Genomic DNA, 22,797 nt, shown 5'->3' with positions numbered 1-22,797 from the left:
AGTGTAAGACAACGCTGTGACCCTACGCTCAGGGCAGCGTTTATCAGGCGTGCACCGTGATGTGCACATTTATTAGTACACGTGGTGCAATCAGAAATATGTAAATATTCTACTGTGTGAAATGCTGTGTGGAGGAAACTTTTACTTCTGTCTAAACTTAGGAACTTTATTAATGTTGATAATAATTAAAAAAATTAATTAATTAATTATTATTATTATTATCATCATTATTATTATTATTATAAATAGTAGTAGTATTGAAATATTTTTTTATTTTAATAATTTTATAATTATTACTTTTTATCTATTTAATATTTTTTAATAAAGAATACTTTTATTATTATGTGCTCTTCAGCTTACAGTGTTATTAATCTTTTTGACTGGCCATATCATCCTGCTGCACATTTATTTAAAGTAAAAATATTTTCTTATTAAACTGTAAAACTGGACAAGGATGAATTATTACATCCTATTACATTATTACAATAATGACATCATTTTCGTTTATTGCATTAAATTCGTTTAAATAAAACATCACATTGTTTCTCAAATATTATTTAAAAATACATCTAAGTTAACTTTTAGCTTTCTTATTATTCACTTTGTTTGATTGATTGATTGATTGATTGATTGATTGATTGATTGTAAAAAGAAAACAAAGTGAAAATAACAGCATTCTTTCGTCCTGACTGCTTTGGTCTTCAGAAATGTGCTCAGAGTGGGACCTCCTCCCTCTCATTCTATCTGTGTTCTCCATATGTCAAAGTCTTTGTGCTTTTCAAGACATCGAGGCGACAGAAGGAAAAAAAACAGCTGGATCCAAGAATCTCTCCAGCTAGAGGCTCCGCTAGCTGCTCCAGCCCCGCAAACCAGCGACTTCCTCCGGGTTCCCGCTCACTTCGACAGGTACTGTAGTTCAGGAACGTGCGCGTGCCAGGAGCAAAGCGCTGCTTGTTGTGAGCGCCTGTTGTTACCTGAACCTCCTGTTTGACCTCCTTTTCCAACTGCTGCCCGGCTAGCCCGTTAGCCTCCACGTTAGCTCCGCTGATGCTGATTAGCCAGCTAGCTTAGCTAATTAGCCTCCTGCTGCTTCACCAGCAAGAATCAGAGGATTAAATCAGCTGTGAGAGGAGCAGAGAGGACGAAGCTCGCTTTTTATGTCGGTTCTTATCTATAAAACATCAGAAATGAACCTTTATCAGCCTCCACGAGGCTGTTTGACGCCAGTTATTATTTATAAACCGGTTTGTTCTTTTTAAGGAAGCAGAATGAAGCAGAATCTCTAATCTTACTTTCAGATGCTGTTTTCTTTTCCATTCATCCAAAGCTCCTCCATTACCTGCCCTTTCTTACTTTTAATGTCCAATAACATTTTTATCACCTTTTATTAAATTGTCAAATCTTTATGAGCTTTTTTTCTGTCCAAAAACAGCCTGAAAATGGAGCTTAGAGCAGAATGAATACCAGAAATCTGTGATGGATCTTTTCTCACCATGAAGCTGCTTCTGAGAATTAAAATCAGTCCTGATTATTTAGCTGAATTTGTCATGTAATGCGGAGATTTTCAGTTTGGTCCTGGTGGAGGAGGGTGGAGGTGATGGGTGGAAGGTGGACGTTGGAGGCGGTGGAGGGTGGAGGTGGTGGATGATGGACATGGTGGAGGGTGGTAGATGATGGAGGGTGGAAGTGGAGGCGAGTGAAGGATGGAGGCGGTGATGGGTGGAAGGTGGACGTTGGAGGCGGTGGAGGGTGGAGGTGGTGGAGGGTGGTAGATGATGGAGGGTGGAAGTGGAGGCGAGTGAAGGATGGAGGCGGTGATGGGTGGAAGGTGGACGTTGGAGGTGGTGGAGGGTGGAGGTGGTGGATGATGGACATGGTGGTGGGTGGTAGATGATGGAGGGTGGAAGTGGAGGCGAGTGAAGGATGGAGGCGGTGATGGGTGGAAGGTGGACGTTGGAGGCGGTGGAGGGTGGAGGTGGTGGATGATGGACATGGTGGAGGGTGGTAGATGATGGAGGGTGGAAGTGGAGGCGAGTGAAGGATGGAGGCGGTGATGGGTGGAAGGTGGACGTTGGAGGCGGTGGATGATGGACACGGTGGAGGGTGGTAGATGATGGAGGGTGGAAGTGGAGGCGAGTGAAGGATGGAGGCTGTGATGGGTGGAAGGTGGACGTTGGAGGCGGTGGAGGTGGTGGATGATGGACATGGTGGAGGGTGGTAGATGATGGAGGGTGGAAGTGGAGGCGAGTGAAGGATGGAGGCTATGATGGGTGGAAGGTGGGCGGTGGAGGCGGTGGAGGTGGTGGATGATGGACACGGTGGAGGGTGGTAGATGATGGAGGGTGGAAGTGGAGGCGAGTGAAGGATGGAGGCGGTTGGAGGTGGTGGAGGGTGGAGGTTTTAGGATGTTCCTCTCCTAGCGCTACAGCATTGACATATTAGCGTGAATGTGGGGAAGCGTCCTGCTACCTGATGCTCACAGCTCATTGGCCGGTTTGCTGAGGGGACCCACCTGAGATGCTAACGCAGGCTAACATCAGCTTTTCGTGACCACACTCGCTAGCTGCGTTAAAGAATCTACGTCAGCACATTAATGTGAGGTTACGTAAGCGAAATGTCATGATGATGTCACATAAGTAACGTCAGTCAGTGGAAGCAGGAAACTGCTGGATGCTGGACTTTCAGGCTGTTATACTTTATGCTAATTATTCACCTGCTATGTTTTTACATTTGCTCCCAGTCTGAAATCTTCAGGTTGTGCTGGACAGAATGAAACCGAACCAGGCAGGTAAACTGTTTAAAGGTAAAACATAAGAACAGTTCTAGTCCAGATCCTGGAGGCTTGCTGGAGGTTCTGCAGTCAGACCCGACGCAGAAAATCCAGCAGGTCTGGAAGTCGGAGAGACTGGAGTTGATTCCAGCTTTCAGACTGAGCTGAAAACTGAGGGAAGCTCTTTGTTTCTCAACAAGCCGAGCAGACGTCGTCCTCCTGGGTCTTCAGGCCTGAACGGCTGTTATCACGGCTGTTTCTCAGAGCTGCAATCAGAGCGTTTTTATTTTCCGCGGTCACTCCCACGCAGTCTGAAAACAGCCTGGACAGAGTTTTCCTGGAGCTCGCTGCTTCCCGAACACTCAGCTGATGCACTTCAGAGCTCAGCTGTTCTGTTTCTGGATCAGAAGAGTCGGTTTTAGCTCTGCGTCCACAAAGATTAGCAGAAACTGTGTGGTGGTGTGTTAGTGTGAGCAGGACGAGGCAGAGCAGATGCTACATGCTTCCTGAACGGGGAAGAATGTCTTCCAGTTCAGATGTGGAGGATGAAAGGAAGGCCACATCTGGATCGAGTTGGAGACGGAGCACCTGATGACGTGGAGCTGCTTCTGACCGTCGGCTGTTTGCTTAAATAAACAGGTTTTTTCATGCGGATGAAGAAGCTCCTCAGAGACGTGAGGACGTCCTGGACCAGCTGGTGGTTGTCTGGTTAATGCAGAGCCAGTAGAGAATATTTGGTTTGCTGGTTTTCTGTCTTTCTTAGATTTGTATGTTTGTTTTGCTGGTATATATTTGTGCTGCAGCAGCTCCTAATCTCCCAGCTTTGGGATCAGTAAAATTTCTATCTCCATGTTGTTTTCAGTTAGCTTTAATTAAATCCGAATTCCTGGAAAATCTGGTGAATGACTCCGTGATGCTTTCAGACTTGTTGCTGCTCATTAAGGCAGCCAGCTGCTCGGTACAGCCCGACCCACAGAGGTCGGGACGCTGCGTGAAATGGAAATAAAAACAGAATCTCATCAGGACGTAATCTCTCACTAATAGAAGCTCAGCAACATGTCAGGTGGTGAAACGGAGACGTGACATGTTGGTGATGTTCTTCTGGGGATAAAAGATGAGGTGGTGAGTTCTGGAAATAACTGAGTCCCGGTTTTCTGAACCCAGCTTTTTTAAGGAAAGAAATTATCTGTAAGTAACCTGATGGATGTTGATGCGTTCAGAGCGGCGGCGTCAGCGTGTCGGTGAGCAGTTTGTAGGACGAGTCTTCAGGCTGGTCTCTGATCTGATGCTGTGATTAGCGCTTTCAGCCCAAATAAAGACGAGTAAGTTAATTAACTCATTTCTGTCCTAACCTCATTTCTCTCAGTAATCAGATTACTGCAGCTGTTTGTGTGGAACCCGGGTGGTCTCGTGTTGGTCCAGGTTGTTTATTTATTTATTTAATAGGGACAGTGCATGTTAATGAACATCTTTTCAGTCAGTGGCAAGTAACACAAAAACAATGGACAGCACAATAGATCACAATAAGAGCACGTCAGAAGACAGGACATCATTAAGAAGCTAAAAGTCGGTGGTTACAGGACTGGTTTGCTTTAAACCGCTGCTTGAGCTGAGTTTTGAAGGTAGATAATGTCGGACACTCCCTTATGGAGAGTGGAAGACTGTTCCAGATTTTACTGGCCTTTACAGAAAGGCTGTTTTTCTGTGTGGCACCTCACAGTCCCCTCTAGAGCAGGCCCTGGTCCTAAGACCACTGTGACCCCTTTTTTTTTTTTGAAGAAAGTCAGACATGGGAGGTGGGGCAAGTCCATGTAACACCTTGTACATCAAACAAGCAAATTTAACATTTTTAAAGTTCTCGAAACTCAACAAGTTTTTTAAAATATTACAGACGTGGAAGGACAATGGTTTTCTATCAAAGACCTTAAGTGGTTTTTTGTAGATAGACTGTGATTTTGCCTGTATTTACACCTGCCAGGGACCAACATGTCAAACAATATTCAGTGTGTGACAGAATCATTGAAGGCAGAAACATGCTAGCAGCAGACGTGTTATGGAAGGTCGTATTTGTTTAAAATTGTTCAAACTGAATTTCTTTTAATGTGGCTCTTCAAACCAAAGGTTGTCCGAGTGGCGTCGCTTCCTGAATAATCCTAATTATCCTGAGTGTCCTGTGATTGGCTCAGACTGTTGAAAAAGGAACAAAATTCACCTTAAAATAGAAGCGACTCATTTCCACCGTTTCCTCTTCATTCCCTGAGAAACCCTGTTAGCCGGATTTTTAACCGGATTTCTGTTTTCTGTCGCTACTTCCTGTTGATCGAATCACTGCATCATGTGATCAGTGGTCATGTGACTGATTTTTACCTTTTGTCTGCAGCTGGTTGTGAGGCTGATGATGTGGTGATGAAGATGGAGGCTCCTGAATACCTGGACCTGGACGAGATCGACTTCTCTGAAGATTCAGCGGTCAGTATGAGTTCAGCCTCCTTCTGTCTCGTTCACGCAGGTAAATAAAGATGATCTAACCCTGAAAACTCCATCAGGTCTCCCCAACGTCCACCTCCTCCACCACCAGGAGCGGTGGTGTGTATCTCTGTGGTGTAAATGTGATGGATATTTAACCCTTTAGATGATCTACAGAAGTTTTCCAGCATTTCTATCCCGTCCAGGAGGTTTACAATCCAGCCACTAAATGTAGTTTTATTCAGAGACTCTATCTGGTAAATCCACAATGATCCATGATAACAGCATTATTTATCACATTTCACCATAAAAACATCACCATCACTACTATGTTGCTAAGAGACCTCTATTTAGACCTGGACATGATGATGAAGCCACTTCCTGTCAGACTTTCCACCAATCAGAGAGCTTAGATTGACGGTAACGTCCAATCAGGAGCAGCCAAAGATCAACCAGTGAGCAGAAAGTTCTATGTGTGTGTGAAAAGAAGAAAAATAATGCTCCTCTATGGCTGGAATAAAGCCAAGAAGACGTTTCTGATGCACGGTGGCGCCACAAAGCAGCTGAGCTGGAGTTGGTTTAGTGAGGATAGCAGGTAAATAGTAGCAGGAATAACTGGAAATGAGGAAAAAGTGGAAACATGGAAATAGTTTCTGTTGTGTGTTTGTTTCAATAACAATATTTTTTCTCCTGAAAGCCAAAACTTGAGAGAACGATGAGATGAGAAAAGGTTTGGTCACTGTTGGTCTGTGTGTTATTTCTACAAAGTTCTGTTAGTAATAAATTCTGCTTTCTTCTACAGGCGGTTTTATATAAAACAAGCCCCGATCGACCAGAAATGACAAACAATGTTTGGGGTTTTAAGGGTTAAAGAAAGTTTTGGAAAAACTGGACCGGTTTCTGTTCTGAACTCGGAGGGTTTAATTACACAGCTGCCTCATGTTTGTCCTGTTAGTTAATATCTAAATATAACCTCTCAGCTCAGCTGATCCACTGCTGGCTGCAGCTTTCTCACGTTTCTTCTTCTTTGTTTGGGTTTTTTCTTCTTCAGTATACTGTCACGTCTCTGAAGAGCATCCCAGAGCTGTCCAGGAGGAGCGATGGCCAGGCAGAGGAGCGACCAGGTGACTCACTTTATCTAATTTAACTTTCGTTTAAATTAAACGTAGATTATGTCTCTAAGTGCTTCATCCTCCGGCAGCTCCGTCTATCAACTGGAGTCGCAGTGTTTCCTCCCACAGCGGCGGAGGCATCAAACCCACGGGGCTGGCTGAGGTTCACAGTAAGTTCCGTCCCGTGAAGCGGGTGTCCCCCCTAAAACACCAGCCTGAGACCACCGACTCGGACTCTGATGGTAAAGTCCAGGGCCCAGGACTCGTTCTGGGGGAGCAGGGGGAGGTCGGTAGGGACGACTCTGGCCCTGACAAGCTGACCAATGCTTCCTGCTCCTCGGACGGGTCTGGAGGGAAGGTGAAGGGCCTGGGGGGCTCCGTGGTGGGAGGGAACAACCCCCAGGCTCTGTTTGGGGAGCTGGAACACTACGATCTGGACATGGATGAGATCCTCGATGTGCCTTATATCAAGTCTAGTCAGCAGATGTCAACGCTGCCTCGTGTTCCTCAAGACAAGCGTTCGGTGACGGGGAGTAACCTAGGGGGCGGTACCCTGGAGAGGACACGGGGAGGAGGGATGAAGAGCTCCGCTTTAGCCCTGAACGAACCTCTGAGCCTGGGCAGCAGTGGCTCACAGACTCAGGTGAGTCAAGCAGCAACTTCTACAGATCACATGACCTCCATGTTGGGACATTTCACAGCTTTCTGTTGGTCGTGTTTACTGTGTCTGACACTTTGATGGCTTTAAAGCGACATGGTGTAAGAATGACTTCCGTCTGAATCGTGTATCACTCTAAGGTAAAGCACATTCCAGCGTCTCACTTTCTCAAACATGTACTGGAACAACGGTAGCTGCTGTGTCTCTAAAAGCCTCGACACCACCGATGAAAGCCCCCGATAGTTTCACTCAGGTAAAGAGGTTCGTGATTTCATAAATACTGCATCCCATCAAACTGTCAGAGATGCTTCCTCTGTGTTTAGAAGGAAGAATGGTTCTCACAGGGGAAACGATCTCGACAGGGAAACTGGCCTCAACGCAACACCGGCTTCTAGTCCCAGTAAAACCAGCTCATAAAGCCTTCCCATCGGCTCTTAGTCCCAGTAAAACCAGTTCATAAAGCCTTCCCTCCGGCTTCTAGTCCCAGTAAAACCAGCTCATAAAGCCTTCCCTCTGGCTTCTAGTCCCAGTAAAACCAGCTCATAAAGCCTTCCCTCCGGCTTCTAGTCCCAGTAAAACCAGCTCATAAAGCCTTCCCTCCGGCTTCTAGTCCCAGTAAAACCAGCTCATAGAGCCTTCCCTTCGGCTTCTAGTCCCAGTAAAACCAGCTCATAAAGCCTTCCCTTCGGCTTCTAGTCCCAGTAAAACCAGCTCATAGAGCCTTCCCTCCGGCTTCTAGTCCCAGTAAAACCAGCTCATAAAGCCTTCCCTCCGGCTTCTAGTCCCAGTAAAACCAGTTCATAAAGCCTTCCCTCCGGCTTCTAGTCCCAGTAAAACCAGCTCATAAAGCCTTCCCTCTGGCTTCTAGTCCCAGTAAAACCAGCTCATAAAGCCTTCCCTCTGGCTTCTAGTCCCAGTAAAACCAGCTCATAAAGCCTTCCCTCCGGCTTCTAGTCCCAGTAAAACCAGCTCATAGAGCCTTCCCTTCGGCTTCTAGTCCCAGTAAAACCAGCTCATAGAGCCTTCCCTCCGGCTTCTAGTCCCAGTAAAACCAGCTCATAAAGCCTTCCCTCCGGCTTCTAGTCCCAGTAAAACCAGCTCATAAAGCCTTCCCTCCGGCTTCTAGTCCCAGTAAAACCAGCTCATAGAGCCTTCCCTCCGGCTTCTAGTCCCAGTAAAACCAGCTCATAGAGCCTTCCCTCCGGCTTCTAGTCCCAGTAAAACCAGCTCATAAAGCCTTCCCTCCGGCTTCTAGTCCCAGTAAAACCAGCTCATAAAGCCTTCCCTCCGGCTTCTAGTCCCAGTAAAACCAGCTCATAAAGCCTTCCCTCCGGCTTCTAGTCCCAGTAAAACCAGCTCATAAAGCCTTCCCTCCGGCTTCTAGTCCCAGTAAAACCAGCTCATAAAGCCTTCCCTCCGGCTTCTAGTCCGTCTTTACCGCGACGATGAAAGCATCATGTAAACATAAGCTTCTGTACCAATGAGGCTGGTGTATTTTAGCAGAAACTACTGTTATGCTGCCATGGTAACCATGGTAACAAGCAACACTGATTTCAAAATTTAAAAAGGCTCTGGCATTAGCAGCGAACACTACGATCGTGGCCTCTTGCTTTAGCAGCTAACACTGTGACCGTACCGGCCGGGATTCAAACTGACATTCTGAATGACACTGTCATGCTTCTGAAGGTGAATCTGGTTTCTTCAGATGTTCCCATTATTTCTTGAAGGAAGCTTTTAACCGTGGATAAATCTGATAAACTGAAACCTCACCCTGCCGTGGGTCATGTGCTTCCCCTCCAGTACTGTGTTCTGTCTCCGGTGAAGTGGTCCGATCTGCGGAAGTCCAAGTCGATGGATCCAGACCTCCACCATCTCCACCGCTCACCAGGAGGTTACCAGCTGGAAATGCCTCCCTCCGGCCTCCTCAGCTGCTCCTCCTCCCTCTCATCTTTCTCTGATTCAGGTATGACCTTAAAAATCTCCTCACCTTCTCCTGCCATGTCACCCTGATCAGATCTGATAACACCATGACTGGATTTCCAGAGAAACTGCTGTCTGCACGCGTCTTCCTGGATTCCCAGAGTCAGAGACCGAGCACGGAGCCTCCGGGTGGACCGGGGCTGATGTTCCCCTTGTCGGGGTGCAGCGCGAGCAGGCAGGATGCCTCCAAGCCCTGGGCTCCTGGATCAGGAGGAGGGACAGTTGGGCCAAGGGGGTTTGGAGGAGCCGGAGGGGAGATGGATGAGGAGACCAAGAAGAACCAGAACATCATCAACATCGTCAGAGAAGGGCAGATCTCACTGCTGGTGAGTCTGACATCATGTTTTATCCTCCGTGTTTTTCTCTCTTTCCTCCTCTGATTCCTTCCCCACCACTTCCTCCTCCTGCAGCCTCACCTGGCGGCAGACAACCTGGAGCTGATCAGAGATGAAGATGGGAACAACCTCCTGCACATCTCAGCCTGTCAAGGCCACGCCGACTGTCTGCAGCACCTCACGTCTCTGATGGGGGAGGACGGCCTGAATGACCGCAACAACCAGCAGCTCACCCCCGCTGGTCTGGGGGTCAAGGTCAGCCATGTGTAGACGTCAGGCCCAGAGGCTGCTGTCATTTTAGATTTACATGGAAAAAACTGCTAAATTCCATGTCTACATTCACAGAGGTTTGAGTTTCTGAATATGTTCTTCCAGAATGAGGTTTTCCAAACAGTTTGTTTTTTTTTTTACCAGAAACTGTGTTAACACGTGGATAAAAAGCCCAAAATTCCCATAAAACAGATAAAAAGTTGTGAATACCTGTGAGAAGCTATTTATGTAAGTCAGGAAGCACCATGTACTTCTTATTGAACATTAAAGTTAGGGTAGGAGAGGTTTTCCAGGAGCTTTTTTTACTATATTGCTTAAAATCCCCCCGATTGCAGCCAATTAATTAAAGGCTCAAACACAAAAATAATAAAATGTAGTCACCCGTGGAACAACAGGACTGAAAAACAGCCCAATTTAAAAGATTGGTTGGTGATGTGTCTTTAAAACTCAGCTGCTATTTGTCCCTCAGCCCCTCTGCACGTACCCATCTTCGTGCATGACTCATGCACGCTCAGAGGTGTGGATACTTGTAGAGGCAACGAACCGAGAGCCAGAGCTTGGCTAGCTTACGCTACACACCTAAACGTCAGGGACATTATGGCAGAAAAGGTCCGATATCGAGTTGGAAAAGAAAAAAAAGAGTTTTTTTTTTAGAGAAGGCTGCTTCCAAGAAAACAGCTGAAGGAGAGCAAATCAAGAGCAGAGTGTTAGCCAGTCGATGCTGCCCAGCACACGTGGACCCTCGGCAGAAGGCGTGGCTTCAGGGGGAAGTCTGAAGAAAGAGGTTTAGACTTTTTAATTGTGTATTTTCAAAATGTTGCCTGCTCCAACCGCTTTTCTCCTACCCTGCCTTTCAATTTACCACACATTAGTTAGTGTCAAGGTGTGGGGAAATGCAGACATTATATCTGTTAAAAGTAAATTCATTCTAGAGCAGATAAAACTCACCTTAGAACTGTTTAGTCATTCTAGAGCAGATAAAACTGATCCCAGAACTGTTTAAAGTCATTCTAGAGCAGATAAAACTGATCCCAGAACTGTTTAAAGTCATTCTAGAGCAGATAAAACTGATCCCAGAACTGTTTAAAGTCATTCTAGAGCAGATAAAACTGATCCCAGAACTGTTTAAAGTCATTCTAGAGCAGATAAAACTGATCCCAGAACTGTTTAAAGTCATTCTAGAGCAGATAAAACTGATCCCAGAATTGTTTAAAGTCATTCTAGAGCAGATAAAACTGATTCCAGAACTATTTAAATTCAATCTAGAGCAGATAGAACTGATCCCAGAACTGTTTAAAGTCATTCTAGAGCAGATAGAACTGATTCCAGAACTGTTTAAAGTCATTCTAGAGCAGATAAAACTGATCCCAGAACTGTTTAAAGTCATTCTAGAGCAGATAAAACTGATCCCAGAACTGTTTAAAGTCCTTCTAGAGCAGATAAAACTGATCCCAGAACTGTTTAAAGTCATTCTAGAGCAGATAAAACTAATCCCAGAACTGTTTAAAGTCCTTCTAGAGCAGATAAAACTGATCCCAGAACTATTTAAATTCAATCTAGAGCAGATAGAACTGATCCCAGAACTGTTTAAAGTCATTCTAGAGCAGATAAAACTGATCCCAGAACTGTTTAAAGTCATTCTAGAGCAGATAAAACTAATCCCAGAACTGTTTAAAGTCCTTCTAGAGCAGATAAAACTGATCCCAGAACTGTTTAAAGTCATTCTAGAGCAGATAAAACTGATCCCAGAACTATTTAAATTCATTCTAGAGCAGATAAAACGGATTCCGGAGCTGGTATAAAAATGCAGCGCCAGGTTGACCTTAGAAAGTGGGTTCCAATAGGCGAATCTTTGTTTACATCTTTTTGCGCATGCGCGTGTGGTTGGGTGGCAAGAAGACCTGTTGAGATGGCGGAACCTGCTAGCATAAACAAGAAAGTAAGCGGGCGAAATCCAAATTATATAAGTACGCTAAGCTCCGAAGACCAGAGGAGGTTTAGAGAGAAACTAAAAATTTGTGTTGCAGACAAAATCGAACAAATACAAAGCCCATATGAAGTCTGGGATGACGAAAAATACTGGTCTGACTCACCTGCATCTTGGCCACAGATGTGCTGGGGAGATATTTATTCTTATTTAGTTGAAAGCCCTGGACCCTTCACCCACGAGAGGTTAAAAGCTTTTAAAAGCCTCGAAGCTTATAACTATTTTGTTTCAAGAAAGGTTGGGCCAATCTTTTCGGTGAAACAAAAATCAGTGGTCGTGCTCAAAGCGGAGGTCAGACCCGGCCAAGCAGTGTCACAGCGTGATTCGCATCTTCCGTGGGTGATCGCCCAAGAAAACGGTGAAATAATCACATGTCACTGCGACTGCAAAGCCGGGTAAGGCTTTATTTATCAGTGCCTTTGAATTTTTCATTTTAAATCTAATGACTGTTTTTCAATTTTATTGGTCCTGTTAACTATAATTTAAATGGCGTTTGGTCTATCGTGAAAAACGATAATAACATCTTACAAAATTTTTCTTTCAAATCCAGTCTAGGAGAAACATGCAGTCATGTAGCAGCTTTAATGTTTAAAGTAGAAACAGCGGTCAGGATAGGACTCACAACAGCTGCGTGTACCAGTGAGGCTTGCAGGTATCAAAGCATGTATCATAGCACGTAACCATTTCCTTCTTTTTTCGGGGTCTTTTTCGGTGGGAATGCGGAAAAACTTTTTGTTGGGCCCCCAACGAGCCGTACAGCCAATCACACAACACGAGTGAACCATGTAGTAGATCGCCCTCAAACTCCAAACGCAAAGAAATCCAGCTAACAGATGCAGCTTCTTGCCACCCAATACCGTGATGCAATGCGGCAAAAGGTAAACACTGACGTCACAAAAGATTCGACTATATTGGGTTTCTAAGAAGGTACAAAGTGCAACTTTAAATACATGTAAGGTTAAAGAACAGCAGTTTAATCCAGGACAGCAGTCTAAAGCCAGAAATATTAAGCTTTTCTTTTCTTTTTGTGAATGAATCTATTATGGGGAAATTGTGGGATAAAGAGAAACCATGGAAAGCACTTTGGGCTGCATTTATGTATGAAAAGTGCTCTATAAATAAAGACTGATTGATTGATTGATTGAAATGAAACTACGTACGAACATGTACGTTTATACTTCTGCCTGCTCCTTGTCTGACAGCAGGAGGAAATGTAAAGGTGTAAATGATGTTTAAAATCAACTTTGTAGAACGTCCTCGTCAGTTTAAATCCAGCAGTGTCTCTTTACTCCTGTCTAACTTAGAAAAGGCCAAATTTGACTTCATTTCCTCTGCAGGATGAGAAAAAATGATCTGAGCTTAGAATGATGAGCTTTGATTGGCTCTCAGCACCTTGTCGGTGAGGTCATTGTGTACCAAGATGGGGGTTTCTGATAAGATGATGTAAACACTGCATCAGCAGCAGAATGTCGAGGGAACAGTCTGGTGGTGGCGTCGGTTCTGTGGTGGAAACCAGGCTTGTAATTGGCTTCCAGATGGGAAGTGTGTTATCTGCAGACAAGCTAGGCAGCTGTGTGCTGATTCCTGATTGGTTCTTATCAACAAATGATTGTTTATTCAGTCAGGGGAAAGAGTCCAAGATTTTCCATGTTTTCTCCTTAAACGTCAGCCAAAGCTCAAAACGAAGTTAAAATCTTTAGTATTAAGCAGAAGGAAGCCTGTTTATCCTGCTGTCTCAAATGGCAAGCTTCCCGTTGTCCTGATCCACAGATGTCTTTGTGTGGGCCTCTAAATAATGAGAAACTATCCAATAAGGGCTTCTGCAGCCTGAGTTCAAATTTACAAAAAAGAAAATATGATATTTAGAATATTCTCCTAATAAAATTTATACACCAACCACTTGATTAGAAGAATTTCTGTAAAATAAATCTTTGAATTGGACTTGGAGTGAAGGTTTTCTGCGACGGACGCGGACTAGTCATCCAGGACAATAAATTCTAAAGCTTTGTTACTGCGGTGGCTTTCTGTTGAATTTCTCACGTTCTTAAAAGCTTTGCTAGCGTTTGTTGTTGAGCTTTTCCTTTAGGCAACAAACTCCTGGAGCTTTTTGACGTGATGGGAACCCCGAAGCTTTATAAGCTGGCTGGTGGTAAACCTCTGGAATCTTCAACCCTGCATATGAGGCCTGTTTTCTGAATAATGACGCCTGATAGCTAACATAACGCTAATGCTATATAATAATAGCTAATAGCTAGCATAACGCTAATGCTATATAATAATAGCTAATAGCTAGCATAACGCTAATGCTATATAATAATAGCTAATAGCTAACATAACGCTAATGCTATATAATAATAGCTAATAGCTAACATAACGCTAATGCTATATAATAATAGCTAATAGCTAGCATAACGCTAATGCTATATAATAATAGCTAATAGCTAGCATAACGCTAATGCTATATAATAATAGCTAATAGCTAACATAACGCTAATGCTATATAATAATAGCTAATAGCTAGCATAACGCTAATGCTATATAATAATAGCTAATAGCTAGCATAACGCTAATGCTAAAAGTTAGCACAGCAATGACTCACGTGCAGCTGCTTCTCCGCCTACCAGCAGTCATCAGGCAAGGTTGCGTAACTTCCTGTGTCCGTGTGGGTGGGGTTGGTGGCGCTTGGCAGGAGAAAAGAACTAGGAGTCTGTTTCCGTGGTATCAGATCGGATTTGGACAGAAAAACTCACCGTACTTTTGGCAGGATGTGCGAGTGTCATCAGTACTCGCCCAGCTCTAGCTCATACATTAACGGCTGGATTTGAGCTGATGCTCGTTAACATGAAGTAAACATGAAACACACTCTTGTCTTCAGAGGACGGAAAGTTTGGATGTGTCCAAGTCTGACCAAAGATAATTTATCCTGCTGTCTGGAGCATTTCTGGGGAGTCAGTAACTGAGGACAGAATCATGATTTAAACATGAAGTCCGGTTAGAAGATGATGATGAAAGCAAAAGTTTATTTTCCAGGACGTGAACATAAAGCTGTGTGTTTGCTGTAGAATGGACATCTGGAGTGTGTGAGGTGGATGGTGAGTGAGACGGAGGCCATCGCAGAGCTGAGCTGCACCAGAGAACATCCCAGTCTGATCCACTACGCTGCACGCTACGGACAGGTAACGCTCCGAAAACACTCGCACTGCAGCATGCCTCTTCCTGTTCACTCGCCCACCTTCCCAGAAGATAAAAACTCTGCAGCTGCAACTTTATTTATAACGCACTTTACAAACAACATGTAGTTGAAACAAAGTGCCACAATGTGCACATATCATCTTACGTAAAATAAATGGCATACAAACAACATAAAAAATATTAGAGTTAAATAAAATGAAATAATAAAACAAAATAAAATAACTAAAATCAGATCAAAATGTCAGCATCTCATTCGGTGTTAAAAGCCATGGTGAACAGATTTAAGAAGAGATTTAAAAACAGACATGGAGGAGGCCTGTCTGGTGTAAAAGCTCGTTCCGTAGTTTAGATGCTGCCACCACAAAGGCCCGGCCAGTCTGCCGACCTGAGGGCCGAGAAGGTGTATGGGACGGAGGAGCCGAGAGGTACATGGTGCAGCACCATTCAAACACCTAAAAACAAATAAAACATTTAACATGGGCCCTGAAGTGCACGGCAGCCAGATAAACGCGGGGCGGTGGGCTTATGTCCCAGTTAAAAGACGTGCAGCTGCATTTTCTACAAGCTGCAGTCGACCAGCCGGAGGGTAGAAAGGCGTGGATCACTGTGGTGTTAAAAAGTGCTTAGTTTCCACCATCTGCCTCAGGTGGAAGAAGCTGAATCTGGATTTCAAGTTTTATTTCAGAATCCATTTTAAAACCCAGGTTTACAATCGCTGGCAAAATGCCTTTGAATTTCCCAGATCTACAGGAGGAACGCCGGCAGAACTGGGTCCAAACACCATCACCTGAGTTTGAGAATCATTAAAAACCTGTTTTAACCTTTACCTGCTGTAACTATGACTGGCTGCTTCATCCTTTTCGCCTTTTTATTTCAATAAATGTCTCAGAACATTTATGTGCAAATGATCACACATAATACATGTGATTATTTTCAGGACAAATGTAACTTTCAAAATCTGGAAAGTGTGTGTTATAAAAAAAAGTGAAAAAGAAACTTGAATTTTCATTATTTTTCTCTATCAAATCAAATTTTATTTATAAAGCTCTTTTCAAACATAAAGCAACACAAAGTGCTGTACACAGCGTTTAACACCGCGTTATATTTTCCAGCTTTCAGTGTGTGTTGCCGTTGTGCTGTTAGCCCAAACGGTCGAGGAGTTTGGATAATTTGAAGTGACACGATCACGGAGAGATGGATGACACGGTGACATGATCGGACTTAAAGCTTCGTGAAAGTTGGCGGAATCATGCAGAATCCGAAAACTCTGCTTCATACCCGTTTCTATTTGTGACGTCTGGCTCTTATGGTGCTTTTACACTGACACAGTTCTGCTTCTGGCTCCGTTCTGAAGAATCAGAACCTTGGTGCTTTCTGGTGAACCGGCCCGCATTCACACCAGTTTAACCAGAACCAAAGTGGAAGTAAGCCTCTTCCTCCACGTGACATAATATAAACATTCTTCCAACATATTTACTTATTTGTTAAAAAGCCACGTGAGTCCAGAAACCCATCTTTAACATGAGTCCGCGGGGACGATCGCTCACTTCCTGTTGTGCCACACAGTGATGAGTCAGCTTTAAACTCGTGCAGACCATGAACCCCATTCAGGGAAAAATGGAGGAAAATGACTGTCTGTTGAGAGGAAGAAAATAAAACATGTTTTCTGTGTTTCTGTGCAGGAAAAGGTTCTGCTGTGGTTGCTTCAGTTCATGCAGGAACAGGCCATCTCTCTGGATGAAGTCGACCAGAACGGGAACACCGCCGTTCATGTAGCAGCTCAGTATGGACACCTGACCTGTATACAGGTAAACTCAGGAGCGCTTTAATGGGCTGGTCCTGTTTATTAAATTATAAGAGGACAAATTCCAGTTTAATTAGTAAACTTTTGGCCCCTATTGAAGCAGATAATTTTTAAAACACCATTAAAAAGAAGTTTTTCCCTCTGTCCCTCCCTTTCCCTCCCTGTAGGAGCCTCCTATTGCATGGGTGATTATCGTTCAGTTATTTAACCCCAACTGATGCAGTCAGTAGCCTCTCACTTCTTAAACACTTTCACTTTTTTAGCTTCTACTTTCGCAGATTTACTCATTAGATATTATATCCGACTGCTTTCTGATGATTCAGGGGTTATTTTTATTCCAAATATAGTGTTTTTTGTTAGCTGGAGACAAAAATATAAATTTTTTTACTGTGTTCCAGATGAATTTTCTCTGACACTGTAACACGTCTTGATTCTGACACGTCTGCAGTAACATCACGTCTCAGATTTCTGCAGAGATTTTGTTAGTCTGGCCTTCTTCCTGTCGGTTCCCTGCTCAGACCGTTAGCCGCTGCTAGCTAATGATCCGCGTGCTTTTCCTCACGTTTCCTGCCGGGAGGACGATCCGACGACGATGCTGATGTTTCTATGTTTGTGTTCAGACTCTGGTGGAGTACGGTTCCAATGTGACGGTCCAGAACCAACAGGGGGAGCGGCCTTCCCAGAGCGCCGAGCGGCAGGGTCACACCACCTGCGCCCGCTATCTGGTCGTCGTGGAAACCTGCATGTCGTTAGCCTCACAGGTTGTTAAACTCACCAAACAGCTCAATGAGTAAGTCGCAGCATCAAATGGTGCAAATATTCTTATTTTAAATTATTTTTCCAGAATAAAGAGGAAATTCTGGGAATTTTCAGATGGAATAATCTTCTAAAACTGCTGCTGATGCCTCTGAGCTCAGATAAACCCAACCGTGTCTCACGGTTCCAGCACTGATCCCGACACATAAAAACACCAAGTTCCTCAAAACGAGTGAAAAAGACAAAACTTAGAATTTAAATCTGAACCAGAAAATAAAAAACAACAAGAACTTAATAAGCTTCTGAAACAGCTTCCAGGTAAAGATGGAAGCTGAAACCAGAGCCGGAGAACCCAGCAGCTCCGGCTGTTTTCATTACGTAACATGAACAACACACCATCAGCTTGATTTATCGCCACAAGAATAAAAACTAACTTCATTTGAATTTACAACCTCATTCCAACAGTGTCAGGATGCTGTTGAACATGTAAAAAAAAAAAAATAATACACTGACTGTAGATCCCACCGCCCAGAATTTAATTCACCGTACAGCAGAATAATTAAAGAAAACTGTGATGGATGCAGGATGTGGTTCAGCATCGTCGTGCTGAAACCTGCAAGGCCTTCCCTGAAAGAGACGTTGTGTGGATGGGAGCAGATGTACTTTTCAGCATTGATGGAACAAACCCCCTGAATTTACCATCAGATGCAGGCTTTTGTGTCTTTGCTTTCAACCATCGACGTTCTGCTGCTGTCTTCAGGCAGGCGGCAGAGAGGATGACTTTACAGAAGCAGCTGCAGAAGCTGATGGACCCCAACAAGTCAGAGGGGACCCCCTCCAGATCGCCCAGGTAAACATCCAACATGGTGCTTCAGATGCCAAGCAGTTTTTTTTACATGACATTATTCTAATTTAGTTCCAATTAATTTATATAAGACTTTATAAAAACACATGGTTGATAATGTACCTTCCACAGGCAGCCAGAAATCCTGCCTTCCGTTACGTTAAAAGACGTAAGAAACAAAACTAATATGTCTGCAATATACTCAAGCAGCTGGTTAAATGGCTGATAAGACACGTTCTAACATCACCTGATCCTCACGTGAGGAAGACTACAGGTGGAGTCTAAACAGATCAAGGTAACAAACATTTTCCCAAAATGAAATGGAGACTTGATAACCCGAGTGGACGGCGTGAAGCTGATCGGATTATTTTGGAGTGTGTACATGCACGATCACGTCACTTCTGGTAATCTTCAAACATCCGGTGTTAGCGTTAGCTGCTAATGTGAGAGCCAGTAAGCTGCTGAATAGTTTACAGATGAATGTTTTACTTCGTTTCTACTCCCAACTTCATGCTGCTGCACGCAGCTGTTTTCCTTTTGTGTTCACGTTGGGTTCACATTGCTTACATCTCTTTAATGGAAAACGCTGAAAAGACGGAGGCTATGAAGCTCTTTGCACAGATGTAAAATGACTGAACTAATCAGATATACGGGTCTACGTGCACAGATTTTTCTGAAATTGTTCCAGTTTTGGATCCAGTTTGTCTCAGATTGGTGAAGCTCTGTCCATCTTTCCATCTGAGAGACTCTGCCTCTCTGAAATGCTCCTTTTATACCAGTCTTGTTACTGACCTGTTGCCAGGTAACCTGGTTAGTTGTCCAATGCTCCTCCAGGTGTTTCTGGTTTGTACCAGGTACTTTTTCAGCCTTTTGTTGCTCCTGTTCCAACTTTTTCCAGACATGTTGCTGCATCAGATTCACTATCAGCTCATATTTTCATCTCATGGTGAAACGTCTCCGTTTTATTCTCTGACATGTTTTTATCTTCTACTGGGAATAAAATCATTGTATTCTGGTTTTATTTACATTTCACACAGAGTCCAAACTTTTTTAGAGTTGGGGTTGTATATGATTCCATCGTAGTACGTATAAATACATTTCTATGTTTTATATACATTTTATCTGTTTTATCATTTTTAATCATTAACATAACAAACTTAAAGGTCCCATATTATGCAAAATTCACTTTTTAATGGTTTTGGAACAGTCATACTGGTCCCCCCGCATGTGTAGGAGACCCGTAAGTGTGAAACTCTTTCAGGCGCTCTCTCTCCCCCCTGCTCCACCTCTAGGGAAGTAAGCGCTGAAATGAGCTTGTTTGAAAGCGTGTACGTTATGACGTCATAAGGGACAATAACCACTCCCCACAGAGCGATGGACCCGTCTACCTGCTCTCAAAGCCCGCCCTCTAAAAATCACCTAGCGCCCAGTGTTTTTCCCTCTTCGGCAACCCTCGTTAGCGGACATGGCTAAGCGACAGAAGCACTGTTCTGTTTGTGGCTGCATAAATGAACACGAAAACGTTTTTTTACTTCCATCCACTGAACCCACGAGGACTGAGTGGATTAATTTTATTTTTGGAGGAAATGTACCCGGAAAACTTCCGAAGGTTTTGCATGTCTGTGGCCAGCATTTCAAAGAGGACTGTTTCCACAACATGGGGGCATGGAAAGCAGGCTTCGCCAACCGTTTGAAGCTGAAGCCAGGTTCAATACCAACTGTCCGTGACACAGCTGGAGAGGTAAGAGCAGTACTGTTAGTCTTCTTGCTCGAACTTCTTCAGGAATGGGTTCCGGTGTTCCGGCGTTTGTTTATCCTTCACTACGCTGTAATCAGCGTCTAGTAACCGCTAAGGCCTAACCTGTCAATCACCTCATGACGGGCGATGCGATGGGCGGAGCCAACAGCTGAGCTGCTCCACCAGGGTTCCGCCCACCATAAACGGCACATTTCTGAAGCTGCTAAAAAGAGGGAGGTGAAGAGAAGCCGCTGCACTCAAACTGAGGGTCGATTTGTCCATACCATGGCGGAAATATTTCATTTAGATATTAATGAATGGTCTCAGATTGGGAATAAAGTGTATAATATGGGACCTTTAATAATTAGGGTCAAATCACAGGACTGGGTGTCGTCCTCTGTGTTCATGTTTCAGAAAATACTAAAATTCTGTGATATGTTGCAGTAACAGCATCTTTATTAGAACAATGTGATTTCTGTCTCACTCTGGACTCCAGCTCCCATCAGCCCTCGGTGGAGGCGTGGCCTGAGATGATGCTGACGGCGGAGGGGATGCCTGGCGATGGTCATTGGTTGGTTCATCAGGGAGGGGTGGGGCCTGACTCTGTGCTGCGACACCTCCTGGGGAAGGACATGTCTGAGAGTGCGTGTCCCAGAGAGAGGCTGCTGCCTGCGGCTAGTCTGAGCAGAGACGGGGCCGGGGCCCCTGGGGGCCGCAGGACGGGGCTGGTGGACAGGAGAGAACTCAAACTAGTGAGGCTCAAACAGATCATGCAGCGTTCTCTGAGCGAATCAGATTCAGACGGTTATCCACCTGAGGAGGGTAAAAACCAAGGAGCCCCACCCTCAAATGCTCCCCGACCTGAGAGGCCGTCCCACCTGCCCATCACAGAGGAGGAGCCACTGCCAAACCACCTCCATCAGATGATGAAGAAGCACCTCCCCACTTCCTCTTCCTCAGCTGAAAGGAAGCTGGCGTTTTCTCTCAGCGGGTCAAAGTCGGTCGACAGCATCGGTTATAATCCCTGCCCCGTATCCAGCGACCCCGAGGCTGCAGACGGAAAAACCCCAGACACTCCCGGTGACTTCCATGACGCCGCCAATGGCCAGAAAGTCGGAACCAGCCCCAAGAGCGCCCTGAAGTCACCCTCATCTCGGAGAAAGACGTCCCAGAACCTCAAACTTAGGGTCACTTTTGATGAGCAGGTCAACAAGAGCTCAAATCAGGAGGCGGAGCCAACAAAAGGGCCTCAAGGGAAGGAGAAGACTCCAACAGGAAGTTCAGAAAGCAAGCGGCCGTTTGGAACGTTCCGCTCCATCATGGAGACGCTGAGCGGGAACTCAAACCACAGCAACAACAACGGCAGCAGCGGTCAGTCAGGCTCTGCTGTTAAACTGTCCACCTGTCAGAACTTACCTGGCAGGAAGTCGGGAGACAAAGGCAGCCCAGGAGGCGGAGCCAAAGGAAAGAGTAAAACTAGTAACGTTTAACCTGTTCGTGCCTACTGGGAGGTGGAGCGCACGTCATCAACAGGTGGCGCTCAACAAGCAGCAAAGACGCAGAAAACCTGGGTCACTTAACAGCAACTTGCTTTACGAAGATATTTATGTCCACGAAGCTGAACACATGACCGGCTGGTTCAGACCAGAAAGAGCTGGTACGGACCGGAAACGACTGGTTCAGACCATGGACTACTGGTTCAGACCAGAAAGAGCTGGTACGGACCAGAAAGAGCTGGTACGGACCAGAAACGACTGGTTCAGACCATGGACTACTGGTTCAGACCAGAAAGAGCTGGTACGGACCAGAAAGAGCTGGTACAGACCAGAAAGAGCTGGTACGGACCAGAAAGAGCTGGTACGGACCAGAAACGACTGGTTCAGACCATGGAATACTGGTTCAGACCAGGAAGAGCTGGTACAGACCAGAAAGAGCTGGTACGGACCAGAAAGAGCTGGTACGGACCAGAAACGACTGGTTCAGACCATGGACTACTGGTTCAGACCAGAAAGAGCTGGTTCAGACCAGAAAGAGCTGGTTCAGACTAGAAAGAGCTGGTACAGACCAGAAACGACTGGTTCAAACCAGAAAGAGCTGGTTTAGACTAGAAAGAGCTGGTTTAGACTAGAAAGAGCTGGTACGGACCAGAAACGACTGGTTCAGACCAGAAAGAGCTGGTTTAGACCAGCAACAACCAGTTCAGACCAGAAACAACTGGTCCGGACCAGAAATGGTTGGTTGTTTTTTCTCTTTTTCTTCAAAGACAAACTTCTGATTTCTGTTTTTTCTAAGTTGATTTAAAGAGAATCGTCTTTTTAAAGTCATGCTCGAGGTTAACATGCAACCACACAACATGTTAACCCTGCGTGTGTGTGTGTTGTGTGTGTATATGTATTTAATTTTATGACATTATATTCTACGTGTTTATTTCTATGGTCATCATCTATGCAGTATTTTAGGCATGAAGTAGACTTTAGTTTGATGATGGAGAAGTTTGAGAAGCACCTTCGGCTGCTTCTGGTAAAAATAACGAGTCATGTCTGGAGGATTTTCTCCCACGTTGGTTTTTTCCAGTTTCAGCCTTTCTGATGGAGCTAAAGGAAACTCTGAAGGCTCTTTGCCAGAGATGCATCATCATCATCCTGAAAACACAGCTAATCAACTCCATCCTTTTTATCCTCCATTTGGTCTGAAAACCTCCCAAACTTTACAGTAATTTCAAGGCTTTTAGAAGTTTTTGCCTACTTACAGATAATTTATATTTATATTTAATGCCAAACAAATTCAGATCAATCAAACATAACCTTGAGAAATGCAAATAGCTTTTAAATGATGATTTCTTTTATTAAGTGAAAAAACAACGAGAATAAAGAATGCAGTTATTC

At 44.6% G+C, this 22,797-nt stretch overlaps 1 protein-coding gene across 1 annotated transcript; it reads left to right on the top strand.

The window, feature by feature from the left end:
- Positions 1-752: 752 nt before the first annotated feature.
- Positions 753-21,637, top strand: LOC121648643 (synuclein, alpha interacting protein). The gene is made up of 12 exons (XM_041998883.1): positions 753-906; positions 5,151-5,239; positions 6,288-6,360; positions 6,438-6,991; positions 8,807-8,969; positions 9,050-9,312; positions 9,397-9,576; positions 14,641-14,754; positions 16,453-16,578; positions 17,195-17,364; positions 18,091-18,180; positions 20,409-21,637. Exons 2-12 carry the CDS (start codon positions 5,177-5,179, stop codon positions 21,400-21,402), a joined length of 2,790 nt encoding a protein of 929 aa, XP_041854817.1. The 5' UTR covers positions 753-906; positions 5,151-5,176; the 3' UTR covers positions 21,403-21,637.
- Positions 21,638-22,797: the final 1,160 nt, after the last annotated feature.

This window comes from Melanotaenia boesemani, chromosome 11, assembly GCF_017639745.1.
Source record: "Melanotaenia boesemani isolate fMelBoe1 chromosome 11, fMelBoe1.pri, whole genome shotgun sequence".
Classification (NCBI taxonomy): domain Eukaryota; kingdom Metazoa; phylum Chordata; class Actinopteri; order Atheriniformes; family Melanotaeniidae; genus Melanotaenia; species Melanotaenia boesemani.
This window is presented reverse-complemented; position numbering and strand designations above follow the sequence as displayed.